Here is a 22,135-nt window from a genome sequence, read left to right on the forward strand (position 1 = left end):
AGTTGTTCTGTTTTCGTTGTTTCTGGGGGTGTTTCGTTTCCGAAGGAAAAAAAGAAGAAGAGAAAGATGGAAATAAAGAAGAAATAAGTTAAGAAATGTGTAACAATTGAGATTCGTTTGGTGTGGTTTGTCGGGGTCAAGGGGCATGTAGTTATGATATGTTAGGTTAAAAATAGACATGTTTTTTTGAAGTTTGAAGCACGTTTATCATTGGTGGGTGAGGTGAGGGAATGAGTAATTTGACATTATCATTTATAAATTAATTCCATTATACAACTACTTTTTTTAATAAAACATTATATTATAATAAAATATTATATTATAATAAAACAATAATTTATAATGTTGTAGGATGAGTATGGAAAGGAAGATGAGAGTCAACGAATCACTGCTCCTGCTCTAGGTGAATTGCATGCACAGAGTCAAATCTGGAACTGCAAGGTCTCATAGTAATGGTGTAATTTCTTGAAAAGCAAACAACCTTTATCTACGGGCACTTCGTCTCCACACTTCAACTCTCCAAATGGCGGAAACCCCCAAAATCCGTTTCGGCTTCATCGGCTGCGCCGGAATTGGGCGCAGGGTCTCCCGTGCCGTCGCGCTCGCACCCAACGCCGTCCTGCACGCCGTCGGAAGCCGCTCCATCGACAAGGCCCGCGCCTTCGCCGCCGCCAACGGCTTTCCCGCCGCCGCCAAGGTGTACGGCTCCTATGAGGCCGTCCTCGACGATCCCGAGGTCGACGCCGTCTACCTGCCGCTCCCCACCAGCCTGCACGTGCGCTGGGCCGTGCTCGCCGCCAGCAAGAAGAAGCACGTGCTGCTTGAGAAGCCAGTTGCTCTTAATGTTGCTGAGTTTGACGAGATCATCGCGGCCTGCGAATCCAATGGAGTGCAGCTCATGGACGGTACCATGTGGATGCACCACCCCCGCACCTCGAACATGAAGGAGTTTCTCTCCGACGTAAACCGTTTTGGCCAGCTCAGATCGGTATGAACCTGTCTCATATTCGATGTTGCTTTTTGTTGGCATCATTTTCATCTTTTCTTATTAAACACAAATAACACAACAAATTTTATTTTAAAATATGAAACATTTTGGGATAGATGAACTTTATCAGAAAAGATGTTATAGTTTTTTTAAAATCCTATTAAACATTCATTCATTCAGCACCGATTACATGATAATTTTTATTTTAAAATATGAAATAATTTAGGGTGAATAAACTATTAAAGTAAAAATATTATTATTTTATTAAGGGTAAGATTTTGTTGCATATTTGAAACCTTCTCTATTTTACCTTTTCATCTAAATCTTAGGTGCTTCATATTCTGGTTCTCTCTAATTGTTTTATCTTGTTGAACATCTATTTTCAAAGGGTCTTTTTTTTTCTCCTATAGATTTCTTCGCAAGTTTTATGACTGTGATTTTAATCTCAGTCACGTGAGTAATCAAGGGAAATAAGGGTCTCTAAATAATGTGACCAATGACCATCTACTACTGTAAATGAAAAGACAGGTTAAAAGACATTCCTTAGAGACTTAAACTCTTGACCATGTTAGTATTGGGGAGGAGGAGTGCTGTATTATGCATTAATGTTCTGCATTGACCATCATTTCTTTTACTTTCCCAGATTCACTCCAATTTTACGTTTAGGGCTAGTGCCGATTTTCTTGAGAATGACATTCGTGTGAAGCCAGATCTTGATGCTCTTGGTGCTCTTGGCGATGCAGGTTGGTACTGTCTTAGGGCAATACTGTGGGCTGCCAACTATGAACTACCAAAAACTGTTATCGCCTCGCGCAACCCTGAGCGTAATCAAGTTGGGGTGATATTGGCTTGTGGGGCTACTTTGTACTGGGAAGATGGAAAAGCAGCAACCTTCTATTGCTCCTTCTTGTCCAACACGTCAACGGATATAACTGCTCTAGGGACAAAAGGAACCCTACATGTTCATGACTTCGTTCTCCCATATGAAGAAAATGAAGCATCATTTTATGCAGCTACAGAATCAGGTGTTGATGAAGCTGTTACAAAGTGGGTTCCACAGCCAAGCAAGCATATAATAGAAACTGACATACCTCAGGAGGCTCTTATGGTAAATGAGCTTGCCCGTTTGGTGGCAGATATCAAATTCAAGAAAGCAAAACCCGAGAAGAAGTGGCCAACAATTAGTAGGAAAACTCAACTCGTAGTGGATGCTGTGAAGGCTTCAATTGATAGGGGTTTTGAGCCTGTCCAGATTCAGGAGTGAGGTGTATGAACTGAGGTCTGTGTTCCTGTGGTGCATCACAAAAACAATTTCTGTTTATGTATTATGAGCAGTTCATTGCTGACCTGTGCGTAAAAAGGCATAAAGGATTTAGACAAATTTTCTGTTCACGTTATGTTTGTTAATAAAGATGTACTACAGATTGGGAAGAAAGAGTGATGATTGTGTGCGTTGTATTACATTGCACAAAGGACAACATACATTGACTTGTATAAAATAATCGATTATGGTAGATTATGATATATTATACAATGGGAAAATTCACCAAACTGATGTAATTTGTTTTCAATTTTACCAAAATGGACAATTTAAAAAGAAAATATTTCATTAGGAAGTAGTCATGCTTTCTGGTAGGTAGGCCAACACGACTACAATGTTACTGGAACTTGCATATTCTATACACACGACTTTGATTAGCCTAATCCGTTTTTTGTTTTATTCATTGTGTTTTAAGATGAAGTCCAGCATGGTTTACACGACTTTGGTGTTGTGCGGGTTAAGCTGAAGTTGTGTAGAATGGCATGAGATTTATTTAAAATTGAAAACAAATAATGAGGAAACAACCCGCTTTGACTCAGAAGCAATAAGCGTAAGAGATGTTTCACTCAAAGGTGAGGATCATTGAAGAGAATTGTGAGGAGCTTATTGATATTTAGAATTTAACCATTGCATTGAGAAAGAGGAAAAGATCTTATTAAATACTATATTTCTTACTATGTCTGTATTCACAATCTTTTTAATAAATATCGAAACTTTATTGTTGTCATTGAAGGATGGGGTGCAGATGGATATTTACAATGAAATATAAATCAATAGAAAGCATATATAAAGCCAAATCGGTTGCATAGGGATACTGATAGGTTCTTGGGTCAAGAAGGACCAAGAACTATCAAGGCTCAACAGTAAAACACACACCCAACATCAGAAAGAAGAAAAGAATTGTATATTTCCTCTGTATAGTATTCCCAACTGTACAAGCCTCCAAAAGGGGAATTAATCCCACCTCCACAGGATAAGAATTGTCCTGTCTATACAACAATCAAAACAATAGCTAACCCTCTTACAGAATTATACAACCCTTATATAGGTTGCTCTTTCCCCCCAACAGTCTAACTACTACCCCCTGCATTAAAACAAATGCATCGCCCCTTACTCACAGTAGTTAACTAACCCCTTAAAAGTCTATGTTCTCTTCCTTCTCTTATAGACTCTTAGTATCCTACCAGATACACTCATACTTATGGAATTAACTATAGAGAAACATTTGCTACAGTATTAAAAATAAATACAGTTCAAGTTGTTTTTGCTATGGCAACTCATTTAGGTTAAGACTTGCACCATTGGAATGTGAGGAATGTCTTTCTTCATGGAGCTTTAGAAAAAGAAGTGTACATGGAGATTCTTTCAGGATTTGAAATTCATAGTGGAAGGAATATGGTATGGTATGTTTCCTAAAGGAGGCCTTATATGGTCTTAAGAAATCTCCAAGAGCATACTTCGAATATGAAAATGATTTCCTTAGGATACAAGCAAAGCCACGGTGGGAAAATGCTTTATGTTTTCTTTTTCTATTTTCAATTTTAGTTATAAAAATCAATCACTTTTCAGGTTCAATTCTCTTTCGATATGTTTGTATCAGAAATAGTGAAAACAATTTCACATTATTGAGTGACATACAGATAGAGATCTAAGAATAGCATGATAGAGTGCCGGTAAGGCAAAACAAGAAAGAACTCCCAAGATTACAGAAGCATGATTCAAACCGACTAGAAAATCCTTTCCTGTTTAGATTTTCTAGCCCTCATTCATGTTTTTTTTTTAATTCTCTACCAAATGCAATCACACATACTCTATCTAGAACATCATTATGGTGCAAATACAAGAAAACAATGCATGCTGGAAGTGACTTAATGCCAACTCATCAATAACAGCCTGCATATATAGGAATCCATAATTAATAAACCAATGCAATATAGAACTTCAAAATATAACATACCCAATCAGATAGATACAAGATTGAAGGGTACCATGTAGGCAACATGTACTATGCCTCACTCCCCCCAAAACTGAGTTCATAGAAAAATAAATAACTCCCTATCAACTGGTATTGAAGTTATAAGGCATACGTAGCAATCACACCTGTTGAAATCACAAATCTGTAAATCAAACACATATAACACAAAATCTGATCATCATATGTAATATTTTCAGGTATTTATGTTTAGGACATTTAATTCAAAATAGACAAGGTTTGAAGTGCAAAACTTTAGAAGACAGGATTGTAAATGTCTAACTAACTGTCCCTTGATTCTTTTTTATTTTCACATTCCCCTGATGTGTGTCCTAAAGGAACTGAAAATATACTCAATGAAAGAAAAAAAGCCTCCTTATTGATGTTACATTGCATGCAGTCTTCATCAATTATAAAATTTAATAGGAATCTTGATTCCTGGTTATGCTGTATACAGTTTTAACAGTTTTAAAAAGCATAATTAGGATGGAAGAGTACAGCTTTATCGCCAACAAGTAAATCACAGTTTTCATTGAATTCCTTCACCTATAGTCATCTTTTAAGTGGCAATTGACATATAATAACAGGAAAACCTTATAAGAAGGATCACAAAGATGAGAAAAAACAGAAGAACATGGGCATAAGTCTTAATGTGACAGATAAAAAATAAACTTACAGCACGAGATGATATAGCCTGGGCAATTTTAATATATGCCTGCAAGAAAGTAGTATAAAATAGCAATTAAGAAATAAGACAATTTCGCTTGTGGTCATGCTGATTTAACAAAAACCACTACTAAACTAAATTATTATTCATCTTATGCATCAATATAGCATTCATCCATTGTGTCATTAGTAATCTTCAAGACTCACTTTAAAGGATATATTCCCCCCTATACAAACCTAGAATAGGGAAAATAGTTCATACCAAAGAGGATGGAGTAGGAGATGAAGGGAACCTATGTCGATTCCCTGGCTTTAAAAAAAACTGTTGAGGTGTCACAATAGATCGCTTTAGGACAAAAAAAAGTTCAAATTTATCAGATTTAAGTAAACACAATCCAAAGAAAATATCAGAAAGACCTCCAAATTTAGAGGAACAATATCTAGGAATTGAAACATTTGATTCATTTTGTCCCACTGTCGAACAAGTTACAAGAAAATAAAATAAGATTCAGAAGAAAAATAAAGACAAAATGTAGGGACAGATAGGTGCAAAAAGGATGTAGGGAATTACGGTAAGGAACAATTTGTTAACCCAAAAAAGTGAGGATAGAAGTTTTCAGGGTTAGTTTTCTATTCAAAATTTAAATTTCTGAAATCCCCCTTCCATCTCAAGGGAGAAATCAAATTTACCCTAAATGTTCAAACTGAAATCAATTTGTTGTCCATACAGGGCTGAAACCCAACAAAAAATCCATGAGAAGAAAAAAATAAGAAAACAGATAGGCAACAAATTCACAACTACTGTCACAAAATTTATCAACATGGAAGAATGAATAGGTGAACAACATCAATGTCCCACAAATGCCAAAGTTCAAAGACAAAAATGCAAGTTATAGAAAACAAGTTCAATCCTACTAAAAAACAGCTTTACATACCGGCCCAAACTCTGTCAACATTTTCCTTAGCTCAGCAGCTCTAACCTGCAAAACAAAAGAAAAAATATATAAACAAATAAAAATATTCTTTCCAGTACAAATCACAAAAAAAAATCTCAAGAATCTTCATTTCGGCCTTATTTGAATGAACTTCTTTGTAAACACTTACAAGAAAAGAAAATAAGAAGATACTACCAAATTAGATTTTACCTAAACTAAAATAAACTTATGCACTCAACATTTAAAAAGCTCTACTAAAATCACCCCGTCTTCGCAGTGAACTCGTCGCCGCCGGAGACCGCGGCAGTGCACTGGACGGCGCGACGAGGAACGAAGTTGCTCCAACGAGGGCGAAATCGGAGCGAACGGTTTGAAACGAAAGATGGATAGGGAGAGAGAGGAAGCACGGGATGGAGTAGCATGTTTTCTCTCGCTTGGATTGTTTGTTTATATTCACAGTTTTAGATTTTGGAGTGGTTTCGTTGTTGTGGTGGGATTGGAGAATGGAAGAAAATTTTGCATCCGCCAAATTTGTTTTGATTTTTGGTAGTGTCACTGTGCTGTGATTAGCGGTTTTGGGATTTTGGTTGGTGACTGCAAGTTTTTTATTTTTCTTTGTACTTAACGTCTCTCTCTTGCGGTTCTTGGTGCTATCGTCGTTTTTAACGTTGTATATCGAAACACACCGAATTATAGTACAAATATTCTAGCCGTTTCAAATAGTTTAACACCTTTTAAAGAAATTTACTTTTATTTTTACTACTAATATATAGAATTAAATATGTTTTTAAGTTTTAACATCTCAAAAATATAGTAAAATATTATATAAAAGAGTCCTTACATATATGATATGATAAAACACTTAAATAAAATATAAAGTATAATTTACATTTATCTAAAACAATTATAAATTTAAACTTTATATACAAACACGATAAAATAAAACTATCTACGAACTAGACTAAAATAACTAAGCCACCAGATTATCCCATCAAGCGCCTACTTCACAGTAAGCTTATCTCCCTCTACTCACACTCACCGGATGATCACAGCTAAACAAGAAACATAGCCATATACAAATATGTATGGTATATAATACCTACCGAATGGTTAGCAACCATGACCGTTTGGTCCATCCGCCACATCAACAATGTTGGGTCCTAATTGGACCAACATTCAAGTTATTATTGGGCCAACAGTCCAGCAGACGATAAAATAATCAAAGATATCTCATTAGAGATATTGATAAGTTGTTTATGAGTAACTTACCGAATCTCCAGGTAAGTTTGTTTTTATTTGATCTATGAAACACTTATAAATATAATGACAGAGCCAAAAGCCAAGTACGTTCGATCAGAACTAAAATACTCAACTGTGATAAACAGTTCACTAAACTACTCCTAACTTGAGCGTCAGAATGCCTTTTGTAGGTACCTCCCCCTGGTCAAGAATACAACCGAACGAAGCAGGCGACAACCGAGCGAAGCAGGTAACGACCGAGCAGAGCAGGCGACACAAGCATTGGAAAGCAGGAAAGTCACGTCAGGAAAGGTACGTTTCTCGGTCCTACATATCATCACCGAAACATTTTGGCGCCCACCGTGGGGCCGAGTGACATCCCGCTGAAACCGTAAGGAACCAAACAAGGACGCAGTCTCAACATCCTCATGTCGACCAGGCCCCTACATATTGATCCCGATTGAAGAAACTCTCACCATCAACGTCAGCAAGCTTCTACGGCTTTACAGATAAATATTTTGATTTAACCATCTTAAATTCATTTTATATTATATGATTTAATTTATACTTCTAAACCATTTGGAATATTCATGTTATACATCTCAACATATAAAAGCATCCTTTGTGATTGATGCATCACTTACGAAAAGACTCACCAACATCATAAAAATAGCTTCAGCACCTGCCTGCATTCGGCTTTGTTCAAAAAATACATATATTGTGATAATTATTCTTCCTTACTAGATTATATCTTAATTCAATATTATAATATTATTCAAGACTTATAAAGGGTCTAATGACGCACTTACCACTTAGCCAAATTTGGCATCAAGTGCTCAACCATTCAACTATTAGGTCTTTCGGCCTCACAAGTATTTGGCCCTTCGGCCTCAACTGGTCGGCCTTCCATGGCCTCAGGTACTAAACAAATTGGGCATCTAGTGTTCAATCCATTATACCGTTTGGCATCACAGGCTTTATGCTCTTCTCTACTGCTTCCTTGTTATTTCTAAATGTACCAATTGTCAACAAGCCATCAGGTCGATCGCTCTTATCCATATGACCGGAGAAAGTTTGTGTAGAAAATTATTACTTACAGGTACAGATGACATGATCCTGTATACAACCACTTGGTCAACTTGGAGATTATCGTCTCAAGTCACCGAACGGTTGCATGGCGATATTACAAAACTCAGGGAACGCTCTCTGAGAACCCCTGGTCCTAAATCGAGCGGTGAGGAACGTTCTCCGTGAACTCTCACTCTCGTCCTAAACCGAGCAGTAAGGAACGTTTTCCGTGAACTCTCACTCTCGTCCTAAATCGAGCGGTGTTGCACGTCCCCGAGGAGTAACACTCTCGTCCACTAGGAAGTTCCAAAATGAACTCCTAGGTCGAAAAACCGAGCGGTGTTGCACGTCCCCAAGGACTAACACTCTCGTCCACTAAAAAGTTCCAAAATGAACTCCTATGTTGAAAAACCGAGCGGCAAAGTCTCGTCCACAAAACCCAGGGAACACTCTCCGAGAACCCCGGGTCTTAAACCGAGCGGTGAGGTACGTTCTCCGTGAACTCTCACTCTCGTCCTAAATCGAGCGGTGACCTTCGTGAACTCTCACTCTCGTACTAAACCGATTGGTGAGCTACGTGAAATGTCCATCTCGTCAGCAAAACCCAGGGAATGTTGTCCGATAAACTCCTGCTCTTAATCTGATTAAGCTCGGCCATCAAGAAATCCCATAGTGAACTCCTAGGAGGGATGCTAAAAATAGAGGAACAATCACTCTCATCTGAATCTTCAACCGAACAGTCTTGCTTGCTTCACCGTTCAGTCTTATAAAATGAGTTTAATCATCTACATTTCATCCATTCGGCCTCACAGGTGTTCGGCCATTCGGCCTCTACTCTTCGGCCTTCCATGGCCTCAAGTGCTCAAGCATTCGGCCATTCAGCCTCAAAGGTATCCCACAATTCGGCCACACAAGAAAAAGTTCTAAAGAGCAACAACTCAAAGTACAATCAAAACAACCTCCCCAATACAGCGAGGACAGTCTCTCTCAAGCTCATATAAGTCCTATAGTTAACCTTGGCTAAAGCCGAACGGTTAATTCGGACTTGGGGACATATGTATGGTGTATAATACCTACCAAACAGTTAGCATCCATGACTGTTCGGTCCATCCGCCACATCAACAATGTTGGGTCCTAATTGGGCCAACATTCAAGTTATTATTGGCCCAATAGTCCAGCAGACGATAAAATAATCAAAGATATCTCATTAGAGATATTGATAAGTCGTTTACGAGTAACTAACCAAATCTCCAAGTAAGTTTGTTTTTATTTGATCTATGAAGCACTTATAAATATAATGACAGGGCCAAAAGTCAGGTACGTTCGATCAAAACTAATATACTCAACTATGATAAACAGTTCACTAAACCGCTCCTAACTTGAGCGTCAGAGTGCCTTTTGCAGGTACCTTCCCCCTGGTCAAGAATACAACCAAGCGAAGCAGGCGACAACCGAGCGGAGCAGGTGGCGACCGAGCGGAGCAGGCGACATAGGCATTGGAAAGTAGGAAATGCACATCAGGAAAGGTACGTTTCTCGGTCCTTCAAATCCCCACCGAAACAAAATACAAACACAGACATAAGGGTAAGCTAGATATAAAAGATTCATACATTAGTATAACTGATAAGCTGTTGTTGAAGCTATCAAATTAATACTACTTTTCAAGGCAACTTCAGTATTGCCAAGTAGTATTAAAGAAAGTAGACAGGGTTGAAGTAACCCTGAGTCGTCTCCCAACGAACACGAAATTGCTTTTGAATATCTGTGATTCTTGCGAATGCTATGCAATGCTTATGAATAAAAGTAATGGTTGAAGAGTGTTTAAAGAATAAATAAGAAATTAAAAACAGTTACGATGAAATAGGCTAATTCCACTACTTTTCCAAGATAGATTCATCATCGGTTATTCACGGATAATTGTTCAATTGATTATTGTTTAAGTTTCAAATTAATTAAAGTACATTCTTAATTAATTTGAGGGCGATCATGCATTTAACTAAAGTAAATTCTCAATCAAATGCAAAACCTTTCTAGATTATTCACAATAAATTCAACCAAAGTACATTCTCAATCAAATTCTATTGTGTTTAATCATGTCTATTCTTAAATCTCCTAACCAAATTAAAAGCTAATCAATCAAAGTAAATTCTCAATTGATTATAGTTGAAATTATTACTAATCAATCAAAGTACATTCTCAATTGATAGTAAAAACCATTTAATCATATGAAAGTTCCTAAATTAAATCAAAGTAGATTCTCAATTTAAACCTAGAAACCCTAAAACTCATATAATCAATATGCATGTAGATTGAAACATATTATGATGCAAAAATCTTTGCTTTTAACAAGATAGAGAGATGAAAGACATAGAGAGAGAACAACTTAAATAAATAATCAAAATAAACAATTGCATTAACTTAACGTAACCTCAGAATCCATCAGGGAATTACAGCAGAATAGCCCAAGATGCTTAGCTCTCCATGAATGGAGTTGAATACAAGATGAAAGAAAAGTGAGAGGAGTATGAGAGAATGAATTCCTTAAGTGAAGTCCCTAGGTCTCTTTATATAGGCTTGATTGGGCTTGGACTTTGAATAGTTTGTTGATAAGATATTTTCTGTTGATATATTATATCTTCCAAATAACTAAAAGATTTGAATAATTATAACATTATTTGGAAGATATTTTCTGTTGATATTCTTTAATTAAATTAATTTAACAACTGAATTTTATCTTTTAACTTTTCTAACTTTCTAAAATTGCACAAATGCCCTGAAATTTCCTCTATCTGCACTTTAGCCCCTTCTGAGTTTCTGAAATTGCAAGAAAGCCCCTCAGTTGACCAGACTTTGACCAGAGGAGGACGCACCAATGGGAGCTCGCCACGTGGCTGCCCTCTTCCTTCCCCAATGAGGGTTTCAGATTTGGGGAAAGGGCTTCCCCTTTTGCCGTCTGCGTGCCGTGAGGAAAAGAGGAGAGGCTCGAGATTGTGGAGCTGCCACGCTGGTTGCAGTGGCGATTTCTTGTTCTGGGTTTTGCTGTGTGATTTTTCTGAGTGCAGGTGGTTGATGTTGAAGGTGTGCCGCGATTCTGATGGTGGAGACGCGAAGACGATGATGAGAACGAAGGCAGCGGAGGCGCGGTTTCTCGGTGGCTTCCATGGAGGTTCACGGCGAAGGCTGACTCGCGTCTATGGTGGAGAGATTCACCCAGTGGTGGCCTCGCGAGAATGATGGAACGGCGTGATGAAGATGATTTCGGAGGAGGCGGCAAGGTGTCCCGCGAGGAGATGTCGCGATTGGGTTCCGAGAATGGAGAAGATGAAGGTGACGGTGGTTGTTGAAGAAGCTTGCATCAATGAAGGAGAGGCGCTGTGGTGGCGTCTCCGTTAATGGCGCGATGAAGGTGGATGTTGCGGCGGCTCACAGCGGCATGGAGATGGTGGCGCGATTTGGTTTCGAGAAGGGAGAAGATGAACGGAGGTCACGGCGTGGTGGTGACGGCGGCACGGCAGTGGCGTTGGGCTTGCGGCGGCGGCACGGTAGTGGCTGTCCGGTGACGGAGCGGCGCGGCGGGAAGGTGGCGGCGGCTAGGGTTCTGTTGGAGAAGGTGGAAGATGATACTCATGGGTTAGGGCTGAGGTGGCGAAATGTGGTTGGCTAGATCTGTATGGGGAGGATTTGGACACATGGCATGATCTGGTGGAGTCTAGCTTAGGAGGGGTGTGTATAGGAAACTTAGGGAGGTGTAGTAGAAATGGCTTAGTGTTTGGGCTTGGTTTTTAGCCTGTTTCAGAAATAGGAGTGTATGTAGGGATTTTAGGGGGTGCAAGGGTAAAGTCTGCCTGTTTGGCCCATCTGTACATTATTTTCCAAATAAAACCTGATTTTGGGCCTTGAATTGCCAATTGAACCAATAGACTTTATAATCTCAGCTGCACAAATAAACATTAGAACATCCAAGAATAATTTATGCGCTAAAACTTACTTTTTACGTCTCTTTATTTCCCAAACCCAATAATTCCAATCATCACAAATTCACTTAAAATAAATCATTTAAACATAATTATCCCATCAAAATTTTAATTTTCAAACATAAATGTGGGCATAAATATGCACTCATCAATAACATACAATCAAAACGTAACTCATTCATATTATATAATTAACTTCAAACATCCTAAACATGTTATAACTTAGACTTGACTGTCCGGACTTAGAATGAATATCGAACTATGACGAGTTGTGGACTTGTGGTGGCCTCTACTGCTTTCAAAGCCATTACCATGGGTTTCACCTTACCACACACACAAGGTTAGTCCGTTACCGCATAATAGGCCTCCAAGTAGCGCTTACACTAGGACCTCCTACTACTCTCACCACATGAATCAATCCTCTCTATGTGAGAATGAAAGATGATTAGAGTGTTAGGATAACCCCCAATACTGAGCTCTTTGTATTCATTCTAATAACACTTAACCATACCGAAAGAGTCCTCCCGTGGAACCCATATAACCATCCGTGGAATCATTTGAACCAATACAATTATGCACACTTTCACAATTTCATGACACACATAACTTTTGATACTCACATAATAACCATACATAGTCATACATCATATAGTCATACATCACCCAAAATTGAATCAATTACATAACTCAAACCAATAAAGATAAAAGAATAAGAGGATACATGGTAATCTGGAATAGTCGCTCCGTGTACACACTTGCTGAGCGACCACAGACTTTACTCGCACAACGACCCAGCTCGTTATGCGAATCCACTAAAAGTGACCCCAACCTCCAACTCACTCGCTCAGCGACCCAACTTGCTGAGCGAATAAAATTCCCAATGGTACTAGACCCTGAACTCACGTTCTGCGACATCACTAGCTAAGCAAAACTCACCCGACAGTAGACTAGTCCCTCAACTCACTCGCTTAATCACTTCAATGCTCTGGTCGAATAGAATCATAGTGCTCCCAGACCCAGACCTCTTGCTCAATGACCATTCTCGCTGTATGAACCAACAAACAGGGAGCCAACCTCCACGACCACTCGTTGAGTGACTCTACTCGCTCAACGAGTTTGCATAATCTACAACACCAAATCTGCAAAATTACACAACATACACCAAATTTACCAATTCCAACTTTTTTCCCCAACTTTTAACCCTCCTAAATTGTGTTATATACCTAATTATACTTGACCAAGTGTTTTTGAACCTTCTTAACCCCATTCTAAAGTGTTTACTAACAAATTTCTGCTCTAAAACATCCAATTCATCAACTCATTGACCCAAATAATGTTCTACCACTTTTGCTACCATTTTCAGCAACTTAGGGACTCAAGAAAGTCCCAATTAACCTACCTAGCCTATTCCAACTCACCAATTCAGTACCCAACTCCTAATTCAAAATTTCAGTACCCTACTTCCTCAAAAACTAACTTAAACAAGTATAAATCACTTCAATTTTTAACTGATGACTCTCTAATAGATTTCCAACATTCCATATAGTAAATAACACATCAAGCATCATTCAATTCATTTCAATATCACAGTTCCTCAATATATCTTTAAAATGTGTCAAGTTATACATAGTATATTTACTCTAAAAACCTAAATTTAGTCCAATCGCTACAATAAACATAGAGTAATCACACATCCACACCAAATCACAAATTAAAACAATAATCTAGCTTCCCTTACCTTAGATAAACGATGTAAAGCTCTAGAAAACCCCAATCGATGCTTGCACCGCAAGGAAACTCTAAAAAACCCTACAAATCACCGATTGGTGATAGGAAACCAACCTTAAAACCTAAATTGAGCTAAGAGTCAAGAAAGAGAGACACAATTCTCATGCAAAGACAAAAAATCTGCATAATCACAAATTTAAGGGAAAACCTAGAAAAGAGGAACGAAACTTACCGGCTCAAATCAAGAAATTGATCGGTAGGAATTGTAGCCCTCGACACCAGGATCCCTAGACACTTCTTGATCGTCGAATAAATAGTCCAATAGTGAGAAAGAGTAGAGAGAAGTGAGAGAGAACGAAGAGGAAAGAGTTTACAGAGATAGACAATGTTTTAAATAATGAGACGAGCTTTATAAAATTCTATTAATATTATAAGATTATTTTAAAATAAAATACTCGATCTCATTATTTTAATATAGCTATCTACTCTAATACTCTATTTTATAGGTTCTTACATTTAATCCAAAACTAAAATTAATCTCAATCTTAAATAATTTAATTAAGCAATAAAAAAACCATTTTATAAATTTAGATACCAAAATACATCAAAGTTTCAATAAGAATAAATTTTACTTTTACGTTAAAAATTAAGAAATAAAAAAATATTTAATCCTAATATATATTATAACTTTAAATTAAAAATTAAAATAAATATTGTTAAAATATCATATTTTAAATTATTAAATGAATGTATTTTGTTTGAGGATATTAGTACTAAAAAACAAATATGAAATTGAAAAGAGTAATAATATATTTACACCACATAAAATATAGGGTTAAATATGTTTTTAGTCCCTAAACTATTGGTCGTTTCTGGTTTTAACCCCTCTTTCAAAATAAGGTACAATTTGGTCCTCATTCTTTTCGAAACTTTGGTTTTAGTCCTCGAAAACTAACGTCGTTAAAAATGTGTTGATGTGTCTAACGTCTCTGTCCACATGTCAGCAAAAAAGCAATTACACTTGGACAGAGACGTTATACACATCAGCACATTTTTAACAGCGTTAGTTTTCGAGGACTAAAACCAAAGTTTCGAAAAGAATGAGGACCAAATTATACCTTATTTTAAAAGAGGGACTAAAACCAGAAACGACCAATAGTTTAGGGACTAAAAACATATTTAACCCTAAAATATATTCATATCAGAAATAAGAAAGTCATATTTTAATTATATTTTTTAATTTAAAATTATAATATATATTATTGCATTATTAAAAAGGATTATCGAGTTTGTATTTCTCAATAGTTTCAAAGTACTATTTCTGTATCCGAAAGTGGTATACTTGATGGTGTTTTTTTTTTTCTTTTGGTAGTCACGTTTCTTTAACAATTATTTTTTGTCAACCTTTTGACAACCTCAAGTGGCGAGATGGGATTGGTCCATTTTTTTTTAAAAGCAAAAATGTTACATGGAGGGCATTTTTAGAAGAAGAAAGGGCTTCTACGGTTTTATTTGAGAAGATCCCTACGCTCTGTATCTTTTTCATCTCTCGCGAAAGCTCCCATTCTCTTTCCACCAAAGCTCTCACTTTGTCTCCCTCATCTATCCGTCTCGCTCTTCCTTTCTCCATCGTCGACAAACTTGGTTCCATTATCGACAAACTTGGTTCCATTATCGTTCTCGCTTCTCTATGCCGACATTTTCCCTTTTTTTCCTCTCTCTCTTTTCGTTTGTGTCGCGTTATTTTCCCCTTCTCTCTCTCACGATTTGTCCTTGCTTTCTCATCCATCCATTGCGAGCTCGAAGGTGACCTCCCCTAACATTGTAGCATTTCACCTCTCCGCCTCTGTCGCACTTTTCATCAACGAGTAAAGGTGTCTTCTTTCTCCAAGGTTTGAGGTTTGTTCGGTGAGAAAATGGTTTTTTGCATGGTTATTTTTATTTTGTGGATATTGGAGTTTGAGGGAAATGTAGTAACTGAGTTTGTTTGAAAAGCAATTGAAACGCTTGGTGAATAAATCATTATGAGATTTGTGTAGTTGAAAGTTAATTTCATATAACTAATTGCAACTTTGTAATGTGGCTTATGTTCATATATGGTATTGTGTTAATTTCTTAAAGTAGCTTGTGTTAATTTCTTAAAGTGGCTTGTGTTGATTTCAGGAGCAGTTGCAAGTATTTAGACAAAAATATGTATGGACTGGATTCTAGACAATGACAGCGTGCAAAGACAACAAGTGCTGCAACACTTATGATTTTATAGGTTTTCAATTGTATGTTCATTAGTTTCCTAGATATTAACATTGTATGAGCCTTGTACATGTTTTTTGTATACAAAAGATTATGATTATAAATGTTGGGTAATATGTACTGATAATATATTATATGAATAAAATTTCACTTTTGATCTAGTATCATACGTTTTCTCCTAGTGTTGTTTGACCATATATATTGAAACCTTTATTTGGTTATGGGTGCTTGGTACAAAAATTGATTATGTAAGTGACCTTGATAGGCCTAAGTTTTGGTGCCTAAAAAAAAGATCCAATTCTATTGAGTGTTGGTGCCTAAAAAAAGAATCACATCACACCTTAATTATACTACTATTTTACCTTGAATTATAGACATTTTATAAAGAAATAAAATAAAATTGAATAAAATAACAAACATGAAACAATAACTTGAAAGTAAACTCATTTAGGAAGCTTAGAAAAACGTTGTTTTGGGGAAATTAACTGCATATACTAAAGTGGTCTAAAAATTATGAGTTAGTATTCATTTGAAAGATCTTTGAGTCTACATTCCAACAAAGTAAGAATCAACTCATTTGAAGTTTAGTGGAGAAAGTTATGAGCAAAACAACCAACAAAGGTTTGAGGTGGTAGGAATATATAAAACATTAACTTTAAGGAATTAATTGCACCTACTCAAAAGTCCAAAAATCACAAATTAATTGTCATTGGAAAAAGTTTTGAGTCTACTTTGTAATAAAAAAAGAAGGCTTAAATGCTTACTTCATCCCCATGTTAAGAGGTGAATTTATGTTTAGTACCCAGTTTTAAAAATGAAGACATTGAGTCCCTATGTTATGAAAAATGTATGAATAAGGTCCTGTCCATTAAGTTGACAGCAACGACGTTAAGTCTATAATGATGTGGTCGTACTTTTTCTCTTCTCTCCTCTGTTGTCTAGCTTTTTCTCTCTCTTGTTCAATTTTTTCTCTCTCTTGTATAGAAAAGTTGTTTTATATGATTAGTGTTATTATTAAAATAATGTACTTTTAAAGGGAGGAAGAAGAAGAGTCAAACGAAAGAACAAAGATAACGGTTGAAGGAGTTGTAATGGAAAGTGATTACTCAGAATGCAGTTCAGGTGCTTACAGAAGCGCGTCTTGTTGTCGATCGCGTGCGACTTAGTTTTATTGGGAGAGTTTGTTTCAGAAGACACCTTTCTACATTTACCATAACTAGCCTCAAATTCTCTAGATTTGGAAGCAGCTTTCTGAAGCACAGAAGTTGGAAGTCCTGAAATTGAATTATTTTTCTTCATGATAAAATAAGGCATAACACATTTGTTAATAATCAAACACATTGATTTAACAGTTTTCCACTACGGTCCAAAAGTCATGTATAGACATAACTTAGTTTGATAATATATTTTTTTTTATCTGCAAATGTTATTTGTTAGTGGAAGAGTTAAATCTACAACCTCTCTCATTCTCCTTTTCAAACCTTTCAAACCAATCTTATGGTTTCCAAATATTAGTGGAAAAATTGAACCCACAATCTCTCCCACTCTTCCAACTTTTACTACTAAACCAACCTTATAGTTCAACCTTATGTTTAATCTTAAAATTCAATGAACCAACAATTAATGAACTGCCTATATTGGATGAGAACATGCTGACTACCAATGCAGATTTTTCTCCTCTAAATTTAGTGCACTTTAGAGGGCAAGTGCAAGGATATAAATGTTGATTGGAAAATTATTGGTTGAAATTGTTATAAAATACAATTCAGGTGTTATAACTACGAGGTTATTAGTTTACCCTCTGAAAGTATACCACTCACTATAGAGGAGCACATTCCATGTTTATTATATTTCAAAACAACAAAAACGTACCAACTATCCGAGCAACGTTAACACCATAGCTCTTGGGGCAAGCACCAGGCGTTAGCCTGTAAAGAAAGGTGACTTCGTCTAAACCTGCAATTCCATCACCAACTTGGCATGCCATGTGACTAAGACAGACCTTTACAAGCACAAAAAAGAATATTCAAAAATATGATTTTTCATAAATAAAACTGACCAAAAGTAGGTGGAACAGTCTCTACACCACAATGTAAACTTTCTTTAGGATACCACATCTAAATATTGTCACGCTAGACTTCCCAACATGTTGCAAGCATAAAATATAGGAACTATCAAAGAGTGCCAAAACTGTAACTTTTATAAATCAAAATCAAAATAATAAAAGAAGAAACTAAGGGCACATAACTATTTGAATTCCTGACCATCTATGAAAATTTTCATAAACAAACAAAGGTACTAAAAAGTTAGTTTACCTTCGACAATCGAGCCTGCTTGTCGGTCAATGATCTATTTTTAATATGCTCTCTTGGGATGGAGTCTGAAGCAAAAGTACCATTGGAAACAGTAGATGCTACCTTTTCACCTTTTCCATCTATGTTCTTTTTAATTGCACTTGCATGAACACCTCTGGGGCTTGGTGACTTTGCATTCTTACTCTTGACAATACATTTTCCTGCTTTTGATTGCTCTGTCTGATCTACGATTTCTGCTTCTACTTCCTAACATTGTGAGTATACATGAGATGAAATACTAAATTTGAATAGTATTAATGATTTAATTAAACCAAGGGAATAAAAATCCTCTCACCTTAGAAATGGTGACATTGTTCACACCTATGCAGTCACCTAATCCTTCCTTGATTTCTGCCTTGGATGAGAAATCAGTCGCAGTGCTATCATATTGGATGAAATTTTTAGAAATTCCATTTGGAGCTTCAGTTTGTGCAATTTTGGTGATAGCAGGGTCTACATTTGAGGCAATACCATCCATTTTAGAGTTAGACAATTTGCCATTAACACCATTTTGGTAGACCTCTTCAAGTCCATTGGCTGGTAAAAGGTTGCTTGGATCAAGAATGGTTTCCAAAATATAGGAGTGTGGAAGTGAAGGCGCGTGGCAGGAGAGAGAAAAAGTTGAACAAGAGAGAGAAAAAGTTGGACAACAGAGGGGAGAAGAGAAAAAGTACGGCCACATCAGCATAGACTTAACGTCATTGTTGTCAACTTAACGGACAAGGCCTTATTCATACACTTTTCGTAACATAGGGACCCAATGTCTTCATTTTTAAAACCGGGTACTAAACATAAATTCACCTCTTAACATGGGGACGAAGTAAGCATTTAAGCCAAAAAAGAATCACATCATTTGGAGGTCTGTGAGAAAAGTTATGATTAAAATAGTCAGCAAAGGTCAAAGTTGACAACATGTTATCTCACTCAAATTGCCTTTGGGGAGTGACTTTCTCACAGTTGGGTACTGCAGTACAAGTTTTTGTACAAAACCATTTTTTTTTCGTGTAATCGTTTACATGGTCCTTGTAATCGATTACAAGGGACAAAATGACCTACACTTGTTTCAGGACTTCACCTAACTTGGTCATCAGACTAACATTGGGTCTTTCCTCCACTATGGATTGCCCAAACCTCTGTTTTCAAGCTCTACTCACGCTTAAATACTAAAAAGAAGTCACATTCATTGAAGAAATATGAAAAAAATACTTAAATTGCAATTAGGGAGTTACGTTCCCACAGCTGGGTACTGCAATACAAGTTTTTGTACCAAAACCAAAGTTTTTTTCGTGTAATCGTTTACAAGGTCCTTGTAATCGATTACAAGGGACAAAATGACCTACACTTGTTTAAGGACTTCACCTAACTTGGTCATCACACCAACATTGGGTCTTTCCTCCACCATGGACTGTCCAAACCTCTGTTTTCAAGCTCTACTCACACTTAAACACTAAATAGAAGTCTCACCCATTGAAGAAATATGAAGAAATTACGTAAATTGCCTTTGGGGAGTGACATTCTCACAACTGGGTACTACAATATAAGTTTTTTTACAAAATCAAATTTTTGTACGTGTAATCGATTACAAGAGTCAAAATAGGCTAGGCATGCCTGAAATGCAATAAAAATTGGTCATATCATTATTGATGGATGATACTCAATCACATTGGCCACTTTGTTTATTGACATTCCAATCAACAACTCATTTGACAATGACAATCACGAAAGGAATAACACTTCAATTAACATTAACAATAATAAAGGGAACTAAAGATGCATCTTTTTTAACATTTACAAAATTGGGTGCAATACATTTATTTGTTCATCTATGCACAATGTTGTATTATTAACTATAACAACTGAATACACAAATCACTCATGTTTCACCATATTTCCAGTTTACAGAGTTCTAAGTGCTTTATTCCTTTGTTTATTCTTCTCTTCAACCAACTCTGCCTCCAAAGCACAAACATACTTGGTTTTGAAAGAATGACGAACGCACAACTCCATCAAAGAAAACTAAAAAAGAAAAGGGAAAAACTCAACAAAAACACAACAGCAAAAACGAAAAGGCAAATCGAAAACGCAAATAAAAAAAGAGAAAAACCCAATCACCTTGCTCGAACCACCAAAATGAAACCAAAAAGCTCAAAACTTGAAGATAAAAGAAAAGATTTTGGTTCGTCGGAGGCAAAGGAAATGAGGAGCTAGGAGAGTAGGAGGAAGAGGAGGCAGAGTTCGAGAATGCCAAGGGTTTTGGAAACGACGACAAAGAATAGAATGAGAAAATGAAGAGAGAACAAAATAAGGGTATTTTTGGAATCATCAAAAATTGAACCCTTAAACCATTTTCACGTGAGCTTTTTATTAAAATAAAATAATTCAAACGGGTCAATCAAATGCTAACACGTTGGGTTGTCAAAAAGTTGACAAAAATTAATTGTTAATATATGAAAATCCCTTGTGCTATCGTCGTTTTTAACGTTGTTTATCAAAACACACCCAATTATCGTACAAATATTCTAGCCGTTTCAAATAGTTTTAACACCTTTTAAAGAATTTTAGTTTTATTTTTACTAGTAATATATAGAATTAAATATGTTTTTAAGTCTTTTAATCCAAAACTAAAATTAGTCTCTATCTTAAATAATTTAATTAAGCAATAAAAAAAATCATTTTATAAATTTAGATACCAAAATACATCAAAGTTAAAAATAAAAAAATATTTAATCCTAATATATATTATAAATTTAAATTAAAAATTAAAATAAATATTGTTAAAATATTATATTTTAAATTATTAAATGGATGTATTTTGTTCTGAGTGTGAGGATATTAGTACTCAAAAACAAATATGAAATCGAAAAGAGTAATAATATATTTATACCACATAAAATATATTCAGAAATAAAAAAGTCATAGTTTAATTATATTTTTTAATTTAAAATTATAATATATATTATTGCATTATTAAAAAGGATTATCGACTGTTTGTATTTTTCAATAGTTTCAAAGTACTATTTCTGTATCTGAAAGTGGTATACTTGATGGTGTTTTTATTTTTATTTTTCTTTTGGTACTCACGTTTTTCTATTAAGACTTAAATCAAAATCTTATTTGAGAAGATCTAAAAGAATTCAAAATTAATTAAAATTAAAATTATGATTAGATAAAAGTAAATTTTATATTCATAATAAAAAATATTTATTTTAATTTTGTCTCCACAAATTTAAATATTTTAACTGAATTTTAATTAAAAATTTAATTGTATTTTTGTACAATCATTATTTGAGTATTTTCACATAAAAAACTTTAACCAAGTCTTAAATTTATAAATTTAAGTATATTTAATTAAATTAATGTACATAAGTTTATTCTTATTAACTATAAAAAGTCCCATGAATTTCTTTCTAAATTCAACAAAACATAAGGATAATAATGAAAAAAAATTGTCTTATAACAAAAGGTTGTAGACATAGAAAATATCTCCTATATAGTAAAACTTAGAGTTACTATACCAACACTCAGTAGTACAGGAATGAGAAATTGCATCGGTTAATTTTGCTTATAGCACCGGTTCTGCAACCGAGGCATATACGAACGAGGTAAAAAATGAGTGATTTTATGCCTCGGTTCTGAACCG

The 22,135-nt window shown here is 35.8% G+C and overlaps 2 protein-coding genes and 1 long non-coding RNA gene across 3 annotated transcripts; 1 reads left to right on the forward strand and 2 right to left on the reverse strand.

The window, feature by feature from the left end:
* The first annotated feature begins 333 nt into the window (after positions 1-333).
* Positions 334-2,423, forward strand: LOC108346048 (uncharacterized oxidoreductase At4g09670). Its single transcript, XM_017584983.2, has 2 exons — positions 334-988; positions 1,632-2,423. The coding sequence occupies exons 1-2, from the start codon at positions 524-526 to the stop codon at positions 2,250-2,252; spliced, it is 1,086 nt and encodes a 361-aa protein (XP_017440472.1). The 5' UTR covers positions 334-523; the 3' UTR covers positions 2,253-2,423.
* On the reverse strand, positions 2,209-6,523 carry LOC108346049 (uncharacterized). The gene is made up of 5 exons (XR_001833768.2): positions 6,093-6,523; positions 5,883-5,927; positions 4,958-4,996; positions 4,267-4,409; positions 2,209-2,335 (listed from the first exon to the last, which is right to left on the reverse strand). It is a non-coding gene; the product is annotated as an uncharacterized LOC108346049 (long non-coding RNA).
* A 9,918-nt stretch (positions 6,524-16,441) lies between these two features.
* Positions 16,442-19,177, reverse strand: LOC128193734 (uncharacterized). The gene is made up of 5 exons (XM_052867819.1): positions 18,791-19,177; positions 18,457-18,702; positions 18,014-18,143; positions 17,272-17,415; positions 16,442-16,458 (listed from the first exon to the last, which is right to left on the reverse strand). Exons 1-5 carry the CDS (start codon positions 19,175-19,177, stop codon positions 16,442-16,444), a joined length of 924 nt encoding a protein of 307 aa, XP_052723779.1.
* Positions 19,178-22,135: the final 2,958 nt, after the last annotated feature.

Source organism: Vigna angularis, chromosome 8 (genome assembly GCF_016808095.1).
Source record: "Vigna angularis cultivar LongXiaoDou No.4 chromosome 8, ASM1680809v1, whole genome shotgun sequence".
NCBI lineage: Eukaryota > Viridiplantae > Streptophyta > Magnoliopsida > Fabales > Fabaceae > Vigna > Vigna angularis.